This window comes from Peromyscus eremicus, chromosome 5 (assembly GCF_949786415.1).
Source record: "Peromyscus eremicus chromosome 5, PerEre_H2_v1, whole genome shotgun sequence".
In the NCBI taxonomy this organism is placed as follows: domain Eukaryota; kingdom Metazoa; phylum Chordata; class Mammalia; order Rodentia; family Cricetidae; genus Peromyscus; species Peromyscus eremicus.
The window spans coordinates 62048193-62067669 of record NC_081420.1 but is presented as its reverse complement, the minus strand read 5'-3'; the positions used below and the strand labels follow the sequence as shown (position 1 = coordinate 62067669).

Here is a 19477-nt window from a genome sequence, read left to right as displayed (position 1 = left end):
AGTCAAAATCAGATTTGATTTCTAAGTACTTTGATTCTAAATCACTTGCGGAGAAAACATAAAGCCTTAACGCAGAGTACCTCATCGTGCAAATTGAGAACAGTAACTTTGGGATACCTGCGCAGGGAACAACTCTTTACACCCCGCAAGCTCTGATCTAGCCGCGTAGCGGTGCGCTTCAAACCGACTGGGTCGCGCTGTCAAGACTCAGTTCACCCAGGAGTCCCAGGACGCCCAGGCCAGTTCCCTCCTCCGGGAGCCTTGCAAGGCCGGGCTGCCAAGCGGACTCCCCGCCCCTGCCGCCGTCCACGCCCCAGTCCCCGCCCGTCCCGTCGCGTCCTCGCGACCCTTCTTAAGCGTGGAGGGGCGAAGGCCGGGCCATGGTGATCCTGGCCACAGAGCTAGCTGCGCAACCCAGCGCCCCGGAGCTCGCGCAGCCGAGCGCCCAGGCTGTGGTCCCCGGGCGGGATCCCGGGTTCCCCGCCTTCCCCGGCACCCGGGCGGGCCATGCTCCGGGGCTAGAGCGTAGCCGCCGGCATGCTGCTTCCGCTGCTGCTCGCCGCGCTCTGCCTCGCCGCCCGCCCGGCGCCCGCGCACGCCTGCCAGCTGCCCTCGGAGTGGCGACCCCTGAGCGAGGGCTGCCGCGCAGAGCTGGCCGAGACCATCGTGTATGCCAAGGTTCTGGCGCTGCACCCCGAGGTGCCGGGCCTCTACAACTACCTGCCTTGGCAGTACCAAACTGGAGAGGGAGGGCTCTTCTATTCTGCCGAGGTGGAGATGCTGTGTGACCAGGCGTGGGGCAGCATGCTGGAGGTGCCTGCCGGCTCCCGGCTCAATCTTACGGGTCTGGGCTACTTCTCCTGTCACTCCCACACGGTGGTCCAGGACTACTCTTATTTCTTCTTTGTCAGGTGAGCCTGGCCCCTCTGCGGGCTACCTGCAGCAGGTCAGGAGCGCCGGGGCCCGTTTTTTTTGTTTTTGTTTTTTTTTTTGTTTTTTTCCCCCCCAAAGTAGAACATGCCTTAGGCTCTTTGCATTCTCTCTTGCTCTGTCCTCTACGAAGATCCCGACCACCCCCTTGGCTGAGGATAAGATACAGAGATGATTTTGGAGTTGTGCGCACAGAAGGGTGTTACAGGCCTTTTTACGTTAAGGTGCTTTTGTTTATGAGGCCAGGTTTTGCTGTTTTACCCGGGCGATCCTCCTGCTTCAGCCTCTGAGTGCTGGGATTACAGGCTCATGCGACCACATGCACTATCAAAGTTCTTTATCAAAGTGCTTTCCAACCACCCGTTTGATGTCCTGAGAGAGATGACCTTTGGAATCAGTTGTTGGGACTCTGGCCTTGAACTTCTCAAGTGTAAGGTTTGAGCCAATTGCTTCTCTTAGAGTCCCACTCTCGCACCTCTCCCCTCCACCAATTCTGGCTAAAAGTGAGAAGCAAATACGGTTAGGAACACGAGAAGCACCTGGGAAAGCCCCGCTGTTTAACGTGCATTCACTCACTCTCTCCCTACCCACCTCGTGCCAGAAAGCAGCCCAGCTATCTGCTGTTCCACTCTCTCATACCAGCTGCCAGGTAATTCCAATTAGCAGAGCTTTGGGGGAAAGGTAAAAAGTCCAGGTCACTGCTTGTCAGACAGGTGGTCCCTTGTAGACAATATCAATCTTGTGAACTTCCACGGAGGTTGGCCTAGGATCAGCAGGAAATGCATCTGTCCCCAAAGTCAGTTCATTTTTATTGACTACTGAATTCCACCCAAACCACAGGTAGAAAACAGCAGGTAGCCCCTTCAGTTTGTGGGTTGCTTCTAATTCAATTAAGATGGATGTAGAACAACGGGGAGAGACATGGACATAGAATCTTAGACAGGTTTTAAAAAGTCAGTGATTTAATCCAAAGCTTTACGGTCATCGATAGTCCTAGTCTTACCAATTGTAAACAGCATCAAGGCTCTTGGGAATGACTCTGAGCAGGGGCTGCAGATTCATTTTGGAATCTCTGAGAATGAAAACAGTAAGTTCCGCAGAGGGGCGTCCTGAAGCTCAGGGCCACATGTGCTTTCCATATTGAAGGCAGGCTAAGTTTAGAATGCATGTTCTGCTTTGTGTTGGCTTGAGTGGCTTAGCCAGATTAGGTTGATTTTTTTTTTTAATTGTCTGGAAAGTATGGTTTTCTAAATACAGTCAGCTGGACTGTGAGAGTGCCTTTCTAGATACAGAGAATCTAACTCAGCCTTTTCATGTTTTTATTTAGAAAACACTGAGAGCCCAGCTATAAAACAACTTGACAGTGCTTTATTTTCCACTGGATAAAAGCTCAAGATCTGGGCAGACAGTGTTGGATTTTTGCTTTTTCCTTTTTTAATCACGAAATGGTCCAGTGACTGTGCAGTGGTCAGCCAATGTTTTGATCTTTTGCAATGACATAATTACGGAAAGTTAAGACAAACAGTCACATGATACTGTGACAGGTCGTCTTTTCATAGGGCTGCTTTGCCTTGAAGTAGGTTAATAAAAGCATACAACGCATTCCTCCTCTGTTCTTCTGGCCTCTTCCCCTATCTCTTGCCCACTCACTGTGACTGATACATGGAAAGGAGGGGAGGGTTTATTTCAGCTCATTTCAGAGGTCTCATTCCATGGCTGTGTGGCTCTGTACACTTGGGCAGATGACTAGGTGGTGCATTGGGCAGACACTGTTCACCTCATGGCAAACAGGAAGCAGAGAAGGAATACAGAAAGGGGCCATGGCAGGATATAGACCCAAAAGCATACTCCCAGTGATTTATTTCCTCTAGCTAGGTCTGACCTTCTGAAACTTTGACAGCTTCCCGACCTAGTTGGATACCGAGGTTGAGCCCATGAAGCTGAGAGGACGGGGGACATTCCAAATTCAAACTGGAACACTTTGGTTAAAATTCTCACCTCTTTTTTTTTTCTGACTTCTATTTCTAATAAGCTCTTTACACCAGAGCATGTAAAAACGTTTACTAATAACGTGTATACTTGCATTCACTCTGTGCCAAGTGCTTTGTTATATTTGTATGTGTTGGATGGGTGTATATGTGTATGTGGTGCATGCATAGGAGTGTGTGCACATGCAGAGGCCAGAGGAAGATGTTGGTGTCTTCCTCTGTTGCCCTCCACTTTATTGCCTGGAGACAGGGTCTCTCATTGACCTGGAAGCTCACTGTTTGGGCTAGGCTGGTCCAGCAGGCTTTCAGGATCTATCTCTGCCCTGCATTGCTGGTGTTACTGGCATACACAGCTGGCTTTTTATGTGAGTGCTAGGAATTCAAATTTGGGTCCTCACACTTAATCAGGAAGTGCCCTTACCCATTATGTTTTTCTTTTCTTTCTTTTTTTAAAAGATTTATTTATTATGTATACAGCCTGTATGCCTGCAGGCCGGAAGAGGGCACCAGATCTCATTACAGATGGTTGTGAGCCACCATGTGGTTGCTGGAAATTGAACTCAGGACCTCTGGAAGAGCAGTCAGTGCTCTTAACCTCTGAGCTATCTCTCCAGCCCTCCATTATGTTTTTCTAATGCAGTCCCCATGATAATACCAAGAAAGCTGGTTCTACTATAACCCTCTTGTAGCAGACTAGAAGATGGCAATGCTTAGAGAAGAAACTTTGAGACTTGAATGTTGTAGTGAGACTTGAATCCTGGTCACATTACAACTGACTGCCTTCTCACTAGGAAGTAAATAGACAGACAGGCATGCATGCATCTTCCTTCCCCCTTGTCTAGGCTCTGTTCTTAAGAAAACCTTAAGGTTAGCCTCAAGTAGTGTAAACTGGAAAATAATAGAAGTGCCGACTGTATGGGTCTCTTCCTGAGACCACTGCAGCCTTCATGATGAAGTTAGGAAGACCATCTCCATCCTTTGTAAGCTAGACTGAAGCTGGCCCACCTCCAATAGCCTCACCTACATCTCTGCTTTGACCCTCCCCCTTAGGATGGATGAAAATTACAATCTCTTGCCCCATGGAGTCAATTTCCAAGATGCCATCTTTCCAGACACACAAGAAAACAGAAGGATGTTTTCCAGCCTCTTCCAGTTTGCTAACTGTTCCCAAGGGCAGCAGCTGATGACCTTCTCGAGTGACTGGGAGATCCAGGAGGACAACAGGGTAAGAGCTGGCTAGAGCCCGTGCCTTGGCAATACAGGAGGGTAGCCATGTCTTCTAGGAACGTCATGATCAAAGGTGTCAAGAATCCTCTTCCAAATTATGCATCCTCCCATCTCCCTCCCAGCCGAGAGAGAATGCTGCTCATAGGCTTTGGATGCCTGAGGTTTAGAGTTTGATAAGGAGTTCTTCACAAAGTGGGAGCATGATGGGAGGAAGGTAAACATGTCTCGGGTTCCCCTTCTGCAAAAGGGAGATGAAAGTCACACCCATATTGCATCATTTGATTTAAATCCGTAAATCTCTTGGCATAGTGCTCAGAGTGTTTAATGCCAGTAAGCCATTAAGGCTCTCAGGCAGTGGTCTCAACCTGTGGGTCACGACCCCTGTGGGGGTCGCATATCAGATACCCTGTATATCAGATATTTACATTCTGATTCATAATTGTAGAAAATTACAGCTATGGAGGAGTAATGAAATAATTTTATGGTTGGGGGGGGGTCACCACAACATGAGGAACTGTACTAAAGGGAAGTTGAGAAACACTGCTCTAAGGAATTGTCTTGGGAGAAAGGGAAACAAAGTAAGAGAACTCTCAGAGCTGGCATTCCATGCTTAAATTTTTCTTTTAGGGTTATTTTATGTGTGTGGATTTTTTTTTTTTTTTTTTTTTTTTTGCCTGCATGTATGTATGTACACCATGTGCATGCCTGGGGAAGTTAGGAATTTGATCCCCAGGAACTGGAGTTATGGATGGTTGTGAGCCGCCTTGTGGGTCCTGGGGATCAAACCCAGGTCTTCTGGAAGAGCAGCAAGGGGCTCTTCCCTGCTGGGCTGCCTCTCCAGCCCCCATTCCATGGTTTTTAAAGTGATACTCTTCTTAAGACTTGCAGGGTAGACCAAGCGGCTGTAGGAAAGGCTAAGATTACTGCGAGTGTGGAAATATAAAGAAATCTTCCAATCTGAGTCACATGCCAGTTAGGGGGGAATTTTAGGGGTCGTCAATTTCCCCAAACAATGGCAGTGTCACGATGAACTGAAGAGATGGAGAGTCAGTCAGACCAGGCGCTGGCCCATCACTTTCTACCCAAAATAGACTTGAGGTTAAGTGACCGACTTACGGAGACAGGTCTGAAGTGGATATCAAATCAAGTAGTGACCCTATTTTGTGGTCTAAAGAATCACCCTGGTTGTATCTGGTGGCTCCGTCCTTTCTATCTGTCACTTGTCTTTGCTGGTGGCTTAGTCTAGGATAGCCGCCTTGTTCTATAAACATCATCATCTTCAGCCCCGGGACCCCTGACCCCCAGAACCTTTCTCTTACTCTCACAGAGAAGCTGCTCCTGTGATGGGCAAGGCTGCCCAGACAAAAGAAGTTATTCATTTGTTCTTTCACATCAAGAGCTTCCTGCCTTGGATCTACCCCGCTGACAGCTGTCTCAGGTCTCCTTGCCCGGCTGCCCCGCTTTCTGAGACTTTGTCCTGTGTTTCGTTACATCACTGTACTGAGAACCTGCTTCTCCTCTTCCCCTCCTTCCTGTCTGTGTGTGCAGATACATGTGTGTGCTGATGCGTTTATGCTGCTATGTGAAGGTCAGAAGACTTCTGGTTTTGTTCCTCAGGCCCAGTATTAGGTTTCTATTGCTGTGACAAAACACCATGACTGAGACAACTTACAAAAGAAATTGTTTAATTCAGCTGAAGTTTCCCAACGGATAGAGTCCATGACGGTGAGGCAAAGGCATGGCGGGAAGAACAGCTGATAGTTATCTTGATGCAAAAGCACGAGGACGAGAGAACTGGAAATGGTGCCAGTCTTTTGATTCCTAGTGATACACTCCCTCCAACAAAGCCACACCTCTTAATCCTTTTTAAACATGTCCACCAGCTGGGAACCAAGTATTCAAGCACATGAGCCTGTGGGGAATCATTCTCATTTAAGCAGCTGCAGGCACCAAGAGTCTTTTATTGACTGGAACTCACCCAGCAGGCCAGGCTGGCTGGCCATCCAGCCCCAGGGGTTCCTGCCATCTCTGCCTCTGCTGTGCTGGGATTAGAGGGGTGTGCCACCATGCCTAGCTTTTTAAATGTGGGTTCTAGGGGATCAAATTCAGGTCTTCCTGAGTTTATAAACACTTTACCAACTGACTTCTCTCTAGTCCTGTTTTCCTGTGTGTGCATGCGTGCGTGCGTGTGTATGTGTGTGTATATATGTACGCTTGAATGTCTTGCTTTGTCCTCTGCATTATTCACTTGAGACAGCATCTCTCACTGAACTTGGAACTAGACTGGCAGCCAGCAAGCCTGAATGATCTTTCTATATCTGCCTCCCACAGCACTGGGAGTTATGGATTTGCATGACCCCACTTAGCTTCTCACACTGGTATTGGAGATCAGGTCTTCATGCCTGTGCAACAAGCTCTTTTACCCATGAAGCCATGGCCCAGCCCCTGTTTCTCCCTCCTTATCTGTGTCGTTCAATACTCCACACTGCATTGGATGCACTACATCAAAGCCTCAGAATCCAAAACTGAGTCACAGCTAGTCTACCGGGAATGTAATCAGTTTAGTTTTGGCTTATTTTGTGGGAGCTTTGCATATGTATATAACCCACAATAGCAATAGATTTATGTCAAGAGATCAAATATTACTCCAAAAAAAGCTTAAGGGGCTTAGTCCTAAAACCCTGCAGCTGCATAACTTATTAGTCTTTTGCTCACATTTGTTTGGAATTAGATTTTCCAACATTAGAAAAGGCAGAGACTAGAACAATAGGACCATGGGGAATAGTTTCAGCGTGGAGGCAGGCCTATTTCTGTGGGTCTTGGGGAGACTGCTTTTCCCCTTTAGTCACCCTGGCCTCTTGGATAATGGAGTGTGGGAGTACTGGACACATGGATGAAGTGTCAAAATCTGAAGTCGGGGGTGATAATCATTCCAGGATGCTGTTCTGATGGGCAGTAGACTTAAAGGTTTGACTGGGGCCACTGTCAGTTTCCCAGACCCTTTCTTTCCTTCATTCCATTCTCACTCCCTGCCCTCTGGGAAAGGGATCCCATCAGAACTCAATGAAAGTACTTTATCTACCCACCTACCTACCTACCTACCTACCTATCCATCCATCCATCCATCCATCCATCCATCCATCCATCCATCCATCCATCCATCCATCTATCTATCTATCTATCTATCTATCTATCTATCTATCTATCTATCTATCATATATATACGTGTGTGTGTGTGTGTGTGTGTGTGTGTGTGTGTGTACGGACAAAGGTCTCATGATGTGGATCCCCTCGCTGGTCTTGAACTTGCTGATTAGCCCAGGCCAGTCTCAAATTCTCACTCCTCCCAGGTCAGCCTCCTAAGTGCTGGAGTTGAAGCATGTGCCATGATCCCTAGCAGCTAATTCTTTTAACATTTAACCTAAAGGCTGGGGAGATGACTGTGTGGGTAAAAGCACTTGCTGCATGTGTGAGCATGCTAGCTAAAGACACAGAGGAACACATTTGTGTCTTTCTACAATATCACAGTCTATTGAAGAGCAATACATTCTCAAGGCCCAGAGGTTTCAATGACAGGAACCTGAAAGATTATCCAATCTGGCTGAGGCAAATGTAAGTTCTTTTATTCTATCTTAATTAACTCTCATATCACACATCACACACAGTAAGTATATATGCATAGATGTAGTTTACATAAAGAACACAATTAAAAAGGCTGCAGGAGAGTAAAAAAGTTTCAGAAGTGGGCTGGGAGAGTCTATATTGATAAGATGCAAGCCAGATCCGTGCTGGGAGGTGGCTGAAGTCCAGGTTTGAGAGCAAGGCTCCAGAGTTCAGCTGTGTGGTAAAAGCCTGAACCTGGGTCCAAGAGCAGGAAACCACAGTATCCTAATTTGTAATTTGGTTTCCATTGCTGTGGCAAAGACTATGACCAAAAGCAACGTGGAGATGGAAGGATTTACTTCATCTTAGAGCTTGCAGTTCATTGTGAAGAGAAGTCAGGGCAGGAACCTGGAGGCAGGTACTGTAGCAGGGGGCACAGAGGAGGAACACTGCTCACTGTCATTCTCAGCCTGATTTCTTTTACCACTTAAGACCACCTGCTCCAGTGTGGTTTCCCCCCACAGCGGGCTGGGCCCTCCTTCATCAATCACTAATCAAGAGAACACCTCACAGACCTGCCTGCAGGCTGTCTGTTGGTGGCATATTCTCAATGAAGGTTCCTTCTACCTAAAGGACTCTAATTTGTGGCAAGTTGACAAACACCAGCATGGGCTGTTTCAGGTCCATGTTCTCATGGGTGGCTGGGCAGGCAGTTGAGTGGGCTGAGTCAGCAGAGGGGACCCTAGTGGAGCTGAAGCTCCAGGGACAGTTGGGGAGTTCTCTGCTTCTTGATCCTCCATGTACATACTAGTCATCAGGTGATAGGTTGGTGTGACAACATACAATCAAAATGTTAGGTGTCCACCATTTTATGGTATTCATTCAAGGGAGTTATACTCTGGTATAACTTTCTGGTTTTGTCTGATGTATTTAATAAGTTCTTAGGTCTGGTTTCCCTGATAGGATTTTAATACATGCATGTGCCTCCACACTCTGAATTCACTCCAATAAATGCATAGGGTGGCTCCCCCTTTACATCCAGTCATTTATCAGTCAGTGTTGGATGGGTGATACCTGGCAGATGTATGGTTTATGAGTCTAACAGGGGTTGCAGTCATCCTTTCTCAAATAGAGTAAAAATCTGCTTGACAATGGAGTCTCTTAGGGCAACACACAGATTGATAAACCACTGTTCTATATCACCTGGAGTAACTTAGAGTAGGGCATAGCCTCATCTCAGTATCACAAAAACCTGATGACCTGAGTTGGGATCCCCAGAACCTGCATACAAGCTGGATGCAGTAGGTCAGGTATCTGCAAGCCCAGCACACTCCTACTGGGAAATGGGAGGCAGAGACAGGAGAATCTTTACAGACTCTTCAGTCAGCTAGTCTGTATGTATACTCAGTGCAAATAGATAGATCTTGTCTCAAACACAGTGGGAGGGGAGAACTGACATCTGGAGTTCTTTTTCTGTCCCTCTAGCCAGCTCCCAAATAATGACACAGAGACTTCTTATTTATTATGAAAGCTTGGCCTATATCTTAGGCTTGTTTCTAAGTAGCTCTTATAACTTAAATTAGCCCGTTTATATTAATCTATGTTCTGACATGTGACATTATCTCTCTTCCATCTTGCACCTCCTGTTTTCTCTCCATGTCTGTCTGGTGACTCTACTGTTCTTTTTGCCAGAGTCCTCTCTGTCCCCACAAGTCCTGCCTAACTTCTTCCTGCCTAGCTATTGGCCATTCAACTCTTTATTAAACCAGTCACAATGACACATCTTCACACAATGTAAAGGAATATTCCACAACATTTCCTCCTTTTTGTCTAAATAAAAAGGAAAGGTTTTAACTCTAATACAGTGAAATTATATTCAATAAGAGCAATTATCAAGTAAGAATTACATTCACAATGTCCTGTCCATTTGTATTTGGCAAATTTGGAGAAATTGTTATCTATCTTATTTTGATGAGTCCAAAATTTTATACCTAATTAACTTTATATCCTAACTTGTATTACCATCCTAAAACTACCTATTTAGATCTCAAAACATTTTCTTAGATAAATGATTTAAGCTTTTATGTCTCCCAACCTTATACACTTTATACCTTTTTTGTGAGTTTTTTTTTTTTTGAATTTGGTAACAAGGAAAATTGCAACTATAACTATCTCATCTTCAACCCCATCAGAGACCCAAGAAGGATATAATATTACCTAAGTAAACAGGAAGTACAGAGCAAACAACTTCCCAAACTGTAGAAACTACAACAACAGCTGGCCAAGTTTCCTCTGCAGCATCGGGGCATCAGTCTTCATCTTACAGGCCTAGAATATCTGACAGACTTTTCTGTGAAGCAGGGATTTTGAAGGACTGTCCTACATTATCTTGGCAAAGTTCGGCAGTTGCCTTCTTTTGTGTCCTGCTTGTCCAGTTTGGACTGCTTACTGTCAGCAGTTGAGGCAACGGTAGTTTCTTGCCCAAATGGCTAGCTTTGCCATATGGAAAGCAAATTCCATATGGAGGTTCTTTGATGCCAATCATCCTTTTTTTGAAGTAAATTGGTGCTGCCAGGAGCAGAAGTGCCTCACTGTCTACGTGCCTTACATTATTAAAACATTTTAAGTGCCATATTCTGTAGGTCTTTGAAGTGTTTGAAGACCATCTATCTATCTAAAATATATTTCTGTATGACCTTGAAAACATACCTAACATGACTACAAGTTTGACTGTTATAGATAACTAATTACTAACTTTTGTTTCTTAATTATACTAAATGGTTTATAATAATAGTTTTTAATGATTAGAACTTTAAAATTACATTTTTAAATGAGCTGCTTAGGTACAATACTTTAAACAAGAGTAGAAATGTATGTATAGTATGTTCTAACAAAAATAACCTTAAATTTGTATCAATATATAAAAATCCATACCATTGTAAAATATTTGAGACTAGTAGTTGTTGAAAAGTAGACTCAACAATCCACCCTATTATTCCATCATTCTGTATCATCCCTTTTTCTTTTTGTAATGAGATCCTTGAATCTAATTTCCTTTGTTAGTTTCATCCTTGACTATGACCAATAACAACTTGCAACCAACCCCCCCAAATGATGACAAACATTCATAACCCACTGAATGACACAAACCACCCACCCCACCTCTTGAGAATGTGGGCATCATGTTCGCTAGACTGATTCCTGTTATCTGGGGGCAATGACACCTTTAGGGGACCCTGAGAAAATTGGGATAATGATCAGGTCTTGGGAGAGCTAGCTGTATTATTTCTTGTTTAATCTCTGTGTGATGGGAAAGTGTAGAGCTTATCTGAAGTCTTAGCTGGAGTAGTCTATGAAGCTGGACCATCTCAGCTAGCAGCCTTGAAGTTGTTCTAAATGCAGAATTTTGAGGAAACTGTAATAGAGGCACTCTGATAGGCTGGATTACCTGGACTTTTTGTCTTCATTGGTTTCTGGTCCTTTTGTTCTGAAAACATGAAACTTTTAAAGGTAACATCTATATCTGTATTAATGTAAATATGGAATGTGCAGAGTGTACAAGTTAGCTAAAGATGATTTTATGTTTTATATTTGAGCAGATAAAAGGCATCTGTCAACTTTATAAGTCCACTTGGACTGTATAACCAAACCTCTATCCATGCCATATAAAAGGATGGCATGTAATAATAAGCCATGAGGACTCTATAGCCAACAAGATTTATATTGTCTCAAGCAGTCTCAGAGCTTTTCCCATGCAGAGGGATCAGCATGTATGTCACCTGTCTTGTAGTCTTTTCTGTTTCCTTCCCTCAAGTCTGTAGTCAAGACCCTCAGGAGGTCTCCCCTGGTCAAATCTGATCTATTTTAACTTTGAAGGAATCTGTAGGTTTTTGTTTCCTGTGAAAACAAAGGCACAACCTCTCCCCCAATGCAACACATTTTCCAACTCCCATTTTGAAGCCAAGACATCTCTAAAGTATATAGGCTGGTTTAATTCAGTAGTGCCTTTCATAATGCAATGTATCTCAGCAGCTGCCATTGGCTCATCAGCATTCAAAAAATTCAAAGTCAACAAAACACCATACAGTTTCCAGATGCCCTGTGTATTTCCCATCTATACATGGCTTAATTTTTATATTACTTTTCTTTAAAGATTTTATTATTTTTAAACTATTTTTTTCTATGACTGTCTACACCCAGTTTCTTTTTCTTTATTTAGCATCTAAGAACATTTTTAAAGACACTGTAACCTGTTCAGAGGTTTTGTCCACCTGGACCTGACTTTTGTTTTTCCCAAGTCTGCAGCCTCCTCTGAGCATGTGAGCAAATTTTAAACCAATAGGCTACTGCTGCATGGCTCTGCTTAGCATATGGCATGCTGGTGGCTGGCTCTGCTCCCCTTGGTTCCATGACAGCCTATCTCATGTTGGTGGGCACCGACCTGGAGCCACATTTACCCACCCCAGCTCTGAGAATCTGTTGTGTCTGCCTGAAGCAGGAGTTTGTACCTAGTGCCTGCTGCTCAAGTGCTCAGCTGTACAACAGGATCTCTTAAAAGAGCAGTGCCTCTATAGGTTGAACCTACTTGAGAAACTGCTTTCTCAGGCCCTACATGGATATTCAAGCCTCCACACTGAATGCCACATGTAACGAGTCTTTTTCTATTCACTAGCCAGCTCCCAAATAATGACACAAAGACTTCTTATTAATTATGAAAGCTCAGCCTGTAGCTTAGGCTTGTTCCTAACTAGCTCTTATAACTTAAATGAACTCACTTATATTTATCTATGTTCTGCCATGTGGCGTTAACTTTCTCCCATCTTGAACCTCCTGTTTCCTCTCCATGTCTAGCTGGTGACTCTGCCTTTCTTTTTCCTAGAGTCCTCTCTGTCCCTACCTAACCTCTTACTACCTAGCTATTGACCATTTAGTTCTTTATTAAACCAATCACAGCGACATGTCTTCACACAGTATACAAATATCCCACGACTTTCATCTTCAGACCTCCATAAGCATACTGTAACACATGTACACACACACACACATATATGCATAGACACACACAAAATTTAACTTAAAACTGACTATATTTACTTTGAAAAATTCTGTTGTAAACCTTGCCGTCTTTGTCTATAATGTGAAGTGATTCAAATGGTTGCGTGTGGACAAAGAGTTACAGGAAGACTTATTGGCAATTCCTTCCATCCTTCTTCAAAAACCAACCAAAACAAACAGACAAGAAAACAAGCTACAACACCCACCTTTTTCTATGGGGAGGCCTCCCGTTATCTCTTCCTCCCAGGATAAGCACATCTATGATCTCAGAAACATTACCTGTTTCCCCTCAACCGAATGAAGGTTCAGTTTGCTGTTCAGGTCACTTTTCCCCCAAGTAGGAATAAGTGCTGGTGGGGGTGGAGGGGGGGGTGGGGAGGCTTTTGTTAATGAGAATTCACTTGTTCATGGCCCTGGACTTTGCTTTTCTCACCGTGTCTTAGGGAACGAATCTTGCAGGTGTGTAGCCAGCTCTTACGCTTTCGTTGTTGATGCTGTTTCTCGCCATGCTTCCTTGCGGCCTGGACATGTGACCTAGATTCCAGTCCTGAAGGATATCCTTCATCCTCTTCACCAATAGGTCTTTTTCCTTGGAGTGTCATTTGACTTGGGGAGGTGATCTGGAGGCTAAGGGTTGGGACAGTAGGAAAATCTTACATGGGGATGCTTTTGTGCGGCACACCCAGGGTGCCATTCAACTCAATCCATGGGAGCAAAACCCTCCCACACTCTGGTTCCTTCCCAGTACTCTGCTTTTAGATATCCCACCCACTCTTTAGTTCATAGAAACACAGTCTTGCTTTCAAAAGCTGCCAAGACATCAGTAGTGACACTAAGTGTTCAGCACCTCCCCATTGGTGACATGGTGCTAATGGGGCTTGAGGGGACATCTTTGGCAATCAGAGTCTTTACTGGCAGGATTCTCTGCACTCCAGCCAAGAACATTTTCCTTTTTCCTCCTGCTTGGAGTGTAACAGTCAAAACAGAAGTTGGATATTTTCTCTTCTCTGCCAGTTCTATCCCCTAGGACCAAGACCTAGCCTGACCTGACTTACTGATGTCTGCCATCAAATGTCATGGGATTAAAATAAAACCTGTGAAGGTCAGGCTGCCCCCATGGTCTCCTTTCCTTGTTTGGAGTTGGGAAGGAGCTGTCTCACTCTTAGCTGCTTCAGAAGGAATGTAAACTCATGAGATCTGGATGGCTCTGCTGTGTCGGGAAGAAGGGCCTTGGGCAGGTCCTTTCATTTCTCATGGCTGAAGTTTGCTCATGTAGAAAATGAAGCTTTGCTCATGTAGAAAATGAGGCCCACAGAAACTAAGGATGCTACACTAAAGTGTGCATCTGATGCACTTTGTAAACTATGAAGGACAGTTAAGAGGTTCATTATGACTGTAGTCATTTCAAAGTCTTCAAACATGGCATTTTTTTAAACAAATTAATAAACTTTCTGGGGCTGGGGAGATGGCTCAGTGGTTAAAAGCACATACTTCTTTTTCAGAGGGCCAGAGCTCACTTCCCAGCATCCATGTCAGGTGGCTCACAACCACCTATACCTCCAGCTCCTGGGGATTCAGTGCCTTCTTCTAGCCTTCATGGGCACCTGTGCTCATGTTCATACCCCCACTCCAACACACACATACATATAACTAAAAAAAAGCCTTCTGTTACTTCCCCAGGGAACTGTAACTCCTAATGCCTGCTGGGATTGGTGACTGCTAATCCCACCCAACTCCCTTGATTGGTGAGAACAGTAAAGGGGAAGCACATTGGTGATGGGAATGATAAAGGGGAAGTGACTGTATGCATTTTTTTCCATTTAGCAGTATTTAATAACTTCCGGGCAGGAGCACTTTGAAAAAGTATATTAACTGAACTGTAAGCAGATAACATGTTCTTGTAAGTCCAAATCTGAAAGTAGACAGTGGTACCAGTAGAAAATCTTTCTCTTTGCCATTCATTCCCCTGTTCCTACCTACCCCAGACAGCCACAGTTATTGGTTTCTTGTGCAAACATTCAACAAGTGTGTTGATACTGCAAATACAGTTTACCATGTGTTATTTACTGTTGCCTTTGATAGTGGTGGAGCACTGTGTACACTCAGCTGTGCTGTGCTTTATTCACATATAGATTTTGAGACTCTTTCCATATCAGTGACTCTGAAGATGCCTTAAACAGCTGCACAATATTCCATTGTACGGAAGTATCATGATATGTCATATTTAATGGCGTCTCCTGCTGTTGGGTTTTTGGGTCGTTTCTAATCCAACATCATTACAAATGGTGCTGACATCATATATATATATATATATATATATATATATATATATATATATATGTGTGTGTGTGTGTGTGTGTGTATATGTATATATAATATAACTAAGTTACATAACTCATTACTGTGTCTAATCTTTAGCAACTATTTGGGTACCTCAGCTACTGTGTGAGATGCTACAGTTTCAATGTTTAGCAAACTCCAAAGGCCCTGATTGTCATAAAGTCTTAATCGGCAATGGAGGCAATCAAAAGACCACAATGATCAAAATGTCACAATCAAAAGATCATTGCATGATTTAAAATGGAAATAATTGTTCCAACTTAAGAAATTAAGCAACTAACAGTCCTTACCCAGACTTGAAAGGGAAGAAACCCTTCTCAAATGAACTGATACTGAGATAAGGTCTAGTGTGTAAAGAGGCATTCAAGTTAAAGTGGGTGCCAGCAGTTCAGAGACAGAAGCTGTGCAACAACCCTGTGGCAGCAGGACATACAGGTGAAGAAGAGCCTTGTGGAGCAGTGAAGGATGTGGGTGAGGAGGATGAGGCCTGAGTTCTGGCAGGAGCTGGACCATGCCGGGCTTGTTACACCCTAGGAGGATCCAGACTTTGTCCAATAGCCTTTGACCCTTTGAAGGAAAGGGTAATGGGAGATAAACAAATAAGGTTTTACAATCTCCTACAACCCACCCCTCCTGATCTGGGCAACAAATGTTCAATCACATTTCACATACAAACCATAATATGGACTATTTTTGCTTTGTTTTCAGACAGTTTTTCTGTGTAGCCCAGGCTGGCCTCAAACCCATAGTCCTACTGCTTCTTCCTTCCATGTACTGGGGTTACAGGTGTGCATCACCACAGCAAGAACAGGTACCTTTATGTGTGCACTCACACATGCACAACCATGTGCACATATGCATGTATACACATGATTGTATGTGTGCACAGTGCACATACACATGTGCACATGATCATGTGTATGGCACACATGTCGACAACCTTGCGTGTCAGTCCTCACAGTCCATCTTGTCTGAGACAGGGTCTCTTTGTTGTTTACCACCATGCACACCAGGCTGGCTCATGAGTTCCTATTGATTCTTCTGTTTCTGCCTTTCTCACTGTAGGAGCACAGGGATCACAAGTACACAGTACCATTTGGCTTGATCTTGGTTCTGAGGATTACAATTCAGGTCCTCAGGCATGTATGCATGTGCCTTATCCACTGAGCCATCTGATCAGCCCAAGAGGTGCTGTGGTAGTTTGAATGTAATTGCCCTCATAATCTCATAGGGAATGGCACCATTAGGAGGTATGGCTTTGTTGGAGGAAGTGTATCACTGTGGGGGTGGGCTTTGAGGTCTCTTTGCTCAAGCTTCCCTCAATGTGACTGTCTGTTAACTTCCTGTCACCTACAAGCTGTAGGACTCTCTGCTACTTCTTCAATACCATGTCTGCCTACACGCCACCATACTCCCTGTCACGATGACAATGGACTGAACCTCTGAAACTGTAAGCTAGCTACCACAACTAAACGTTTTCATTGATAAGAGTTGCCATGGTCATGGTGTCTCCTTATAGCTATAGAAACCCTAATTAAGGCAGGTACCATTTTTAAACTTTTATTGATAACCTATAGGAAGACAACTCAGTTTTATATATTAATTTTATAACTGACAACGCATTGAATACACTTAGTTCTAAAAGATTTTGTAGATTCCATGCCTTTTTAAAGTATTATCATGTTGTCAATGGAGTACAGTTTTAATTCTCCTGTCAAACTATATGCCTTTTACTTCTTTTTATTGTCTTACTGTACCAACTAAGACCTCCAGTATAAGCATGCATGGGAATGATGAGAATGGATAGTATATTTTAAATATGTTAACTGCATTTTTGTAGATTCCCTTGATCAGATTAGAGAAGTTAGCTTTTATTAGTTTGTGGACAGTTTTGAAAATATCCTTAGAAATATATTCACTGTGCATATATGCACTGTGCATGGAACTGGGTTATATAAGGATACTCATAAGCACATTGTTGAGCACATTTGTACCCATCTGTTGTCTGCCTCCCATCTCTCCACACTTTTCTCTTCCATTTGTCTCCCCCTTCCCCTAGACAGTTTCATTTGTACTTTCTTGTCATACATACACACATACGTACATAATTGTATACATCTCTATAAAAATCTGGGAACCACAAATAAGAGAAAACGTATTTGTCTTCCTGAGACTGGCTTAATTCATTTAACAGCATAATCTCTAGTTGCACTCATTTTCCTGCAAATAACATAATTTTATTCTTCGTTATGGCTAAGGGAATTCCACAAGGTATATATAGTTGGTGAGAGTTGTAACAATGTGTTGAATTTGTCAGCTGTCCTCTCAGCATCTACTTACGGGTTATGAGATTCATTCCCTTTAGCTTGTTCATAAAGTAAATGCTAAAGCACACACTGGCAGAATAAGGCATGGTTTTATATATTGCTTGATTTAGTTCACTAACATTCTGTTGGGGACTGTGTGTGTGTGTGTGTGTGTGTGTGTGTGTGTGTGTGTGTATGTGTGTATGTGTGTGTGCATGTGTGCATGTGCGTGTGAACAAGCTGAGGATAGAGTCAAGGACCTCAAGCTTGCTTACTATCACTGAGCTGTATCCATCCACTTATTTTTACTGCTATTTATCTAAGGAATCTGGTCCATAGATTTATTTCCTTATAATTAAGAAAGAATATCAGAGTAGCATTGCCTCACAAAATGGTTAGAAAGTATTTCTTCCTCTTTGATTTTCTGGGTGAGATTGCGTAGAATTTTTCTCCTCATTAGATGCATATGCATTCATCTGCTGTCTTAGGGTTTTTATTGCTGTGAAGAGACACCATGACCACAGCAACTCTTATAAAGGAAAACCTTTAATTGGTGGCTTACAGTTTCACAAGCTTAGTCCATTATCATCATGGCAGGACATGGTGGTGTGCAGGTAGACATGGTGCTGGAGCAAGAGCTGTGAGTTCTACATCTTGATCGGCAGGCAGAAGAAGGAGTCTGTGTACTGGGTATAGCTTGAGCATATATGAGAACTCAAAGCCCACCCCTAGTGACACGCTTCTTTCAACAAGGCCCCACCTACTCCAACAAGACCACACCTTCTAATAGCGCCACTCCCTATGGGGGCCATTTTCTTTTAAACCACATCTTTTTCTTTTAAAATCACATCTGCTTTGCTGTAGCAAAGTACTGGTGTCTAGGTGGTTTAAATAACAGAAATTTATTTTTCACATTCCAAAGGTTAGCAATCCAAAGTTGTTTATCTGATCTTAATTTAACTTTGGTAAGTGGTATCTATCAAGAAAAATTTCCATTTCTTTTATATTTCCCAATTAAGGCTTTTAAAATATGACATAAAGATTCTTTGGATGTCCTCAGTGTCTGTTGTTATGTCCCCCTTTTCATTTTTGATTTTGTTAATTTGGATATGCTCTGTCTTTTACTTAGTTTAGATAATGGTTTGTCTATCTTGTTGATTTTTCTCAAAGAACCAACTCTTTGTTTCATTGATTCCTTGTATTGTTCTCTTTGTTTCTATTTTATTGATTTCAGCCCTCCGTTCATTTCCTGCCATTTACTCCTCTTGGGTGTGCTTGCTCCTTTTTGTTCTAGAGCTCTCAGGTGTGCTGTTAAGTTGCTGGCTTGAGGTCTCTCCAGTTTCTTTAGGCATTCAGTGCTCTGACCTTTCCTCCTAGCACCACTTTCACTGTGTCCCGTAAATTTGGGTGTGCTGTGCATTCATTTTCACTGAACTCTAGGAAGTTCTTGAATTTCTTTCTTTATTTCTGTCTTGATCCAGTTTTCATTCAGTAGAGAGTTGTTCAGTTTCCATGAGTTTGTAGGCTTTCTGTTGTTTCTGTTGTTACTGATATCCAGCTTTGATCTGTGGTGGTTTGATGGGATTCAGGGGGTTATTCCAATTTTCTTGTATCTGCTGAGACTTGCTTTGTGACCAAACGTGTGGTCAATTTTGGAGAAAGTTCTATGAAATACTGAGAAGGTATTCTTTTGTGTTTGGGTGAAATGGTCTGTTGATATATGTTAGGTCCATTTGGTTCATAACATCTGTTAGCTCCAGTATTTCTGTTTAGCTTTTGTCTGGATGACTTGTCTGTTGGTTAGAGTTGGTTATTGAAGTCTCCAACTACCAATGTGTGAGGGTTGATGTGCGATTTAAGCTTTCATAATGTTTCTTTTACAAATGTGGGTGCCCTTGTGTTCAGGGAATAGATATTAAGAATTTAAATGTAAACTTGGTGGACTTTTCCTTTGAGTATGGAGTGTCCTTCCCCATTTTTTTAAAATTAATTTTGGTTTGAGGTCTATTTTGTGAGACACTAGAATGG

The 19477-nt window shown here is 43.3% G+C and overlaps 1 protein-coding gene across 1 annotated transcript in view; it reads left to right on the top strand.

Annotated features, from left to right (window-relative positions):
- Positions 1-432: 432 nt before the first annotated feature.
- The window catches only part of Ccdc3 (coiled-coil domain containing 3), a 90820-nt gene continuing 71775 nt past the window's right edge, over positions 433-19477 (top strand). Inside the window, exons 1-2 of the mRNA XM_059262431.1 lie at positions 433-911; positions 3969-4143. Coding sequence (XP_059118414.1) covers positions 538-911; positions 3969-4143 — 549 coding nt within the window. The 5' untranslated portion in view covers positions 433-537. The remainder of the gene's footprint in view (positions 912-3968; positions 4144-19477) is intronic.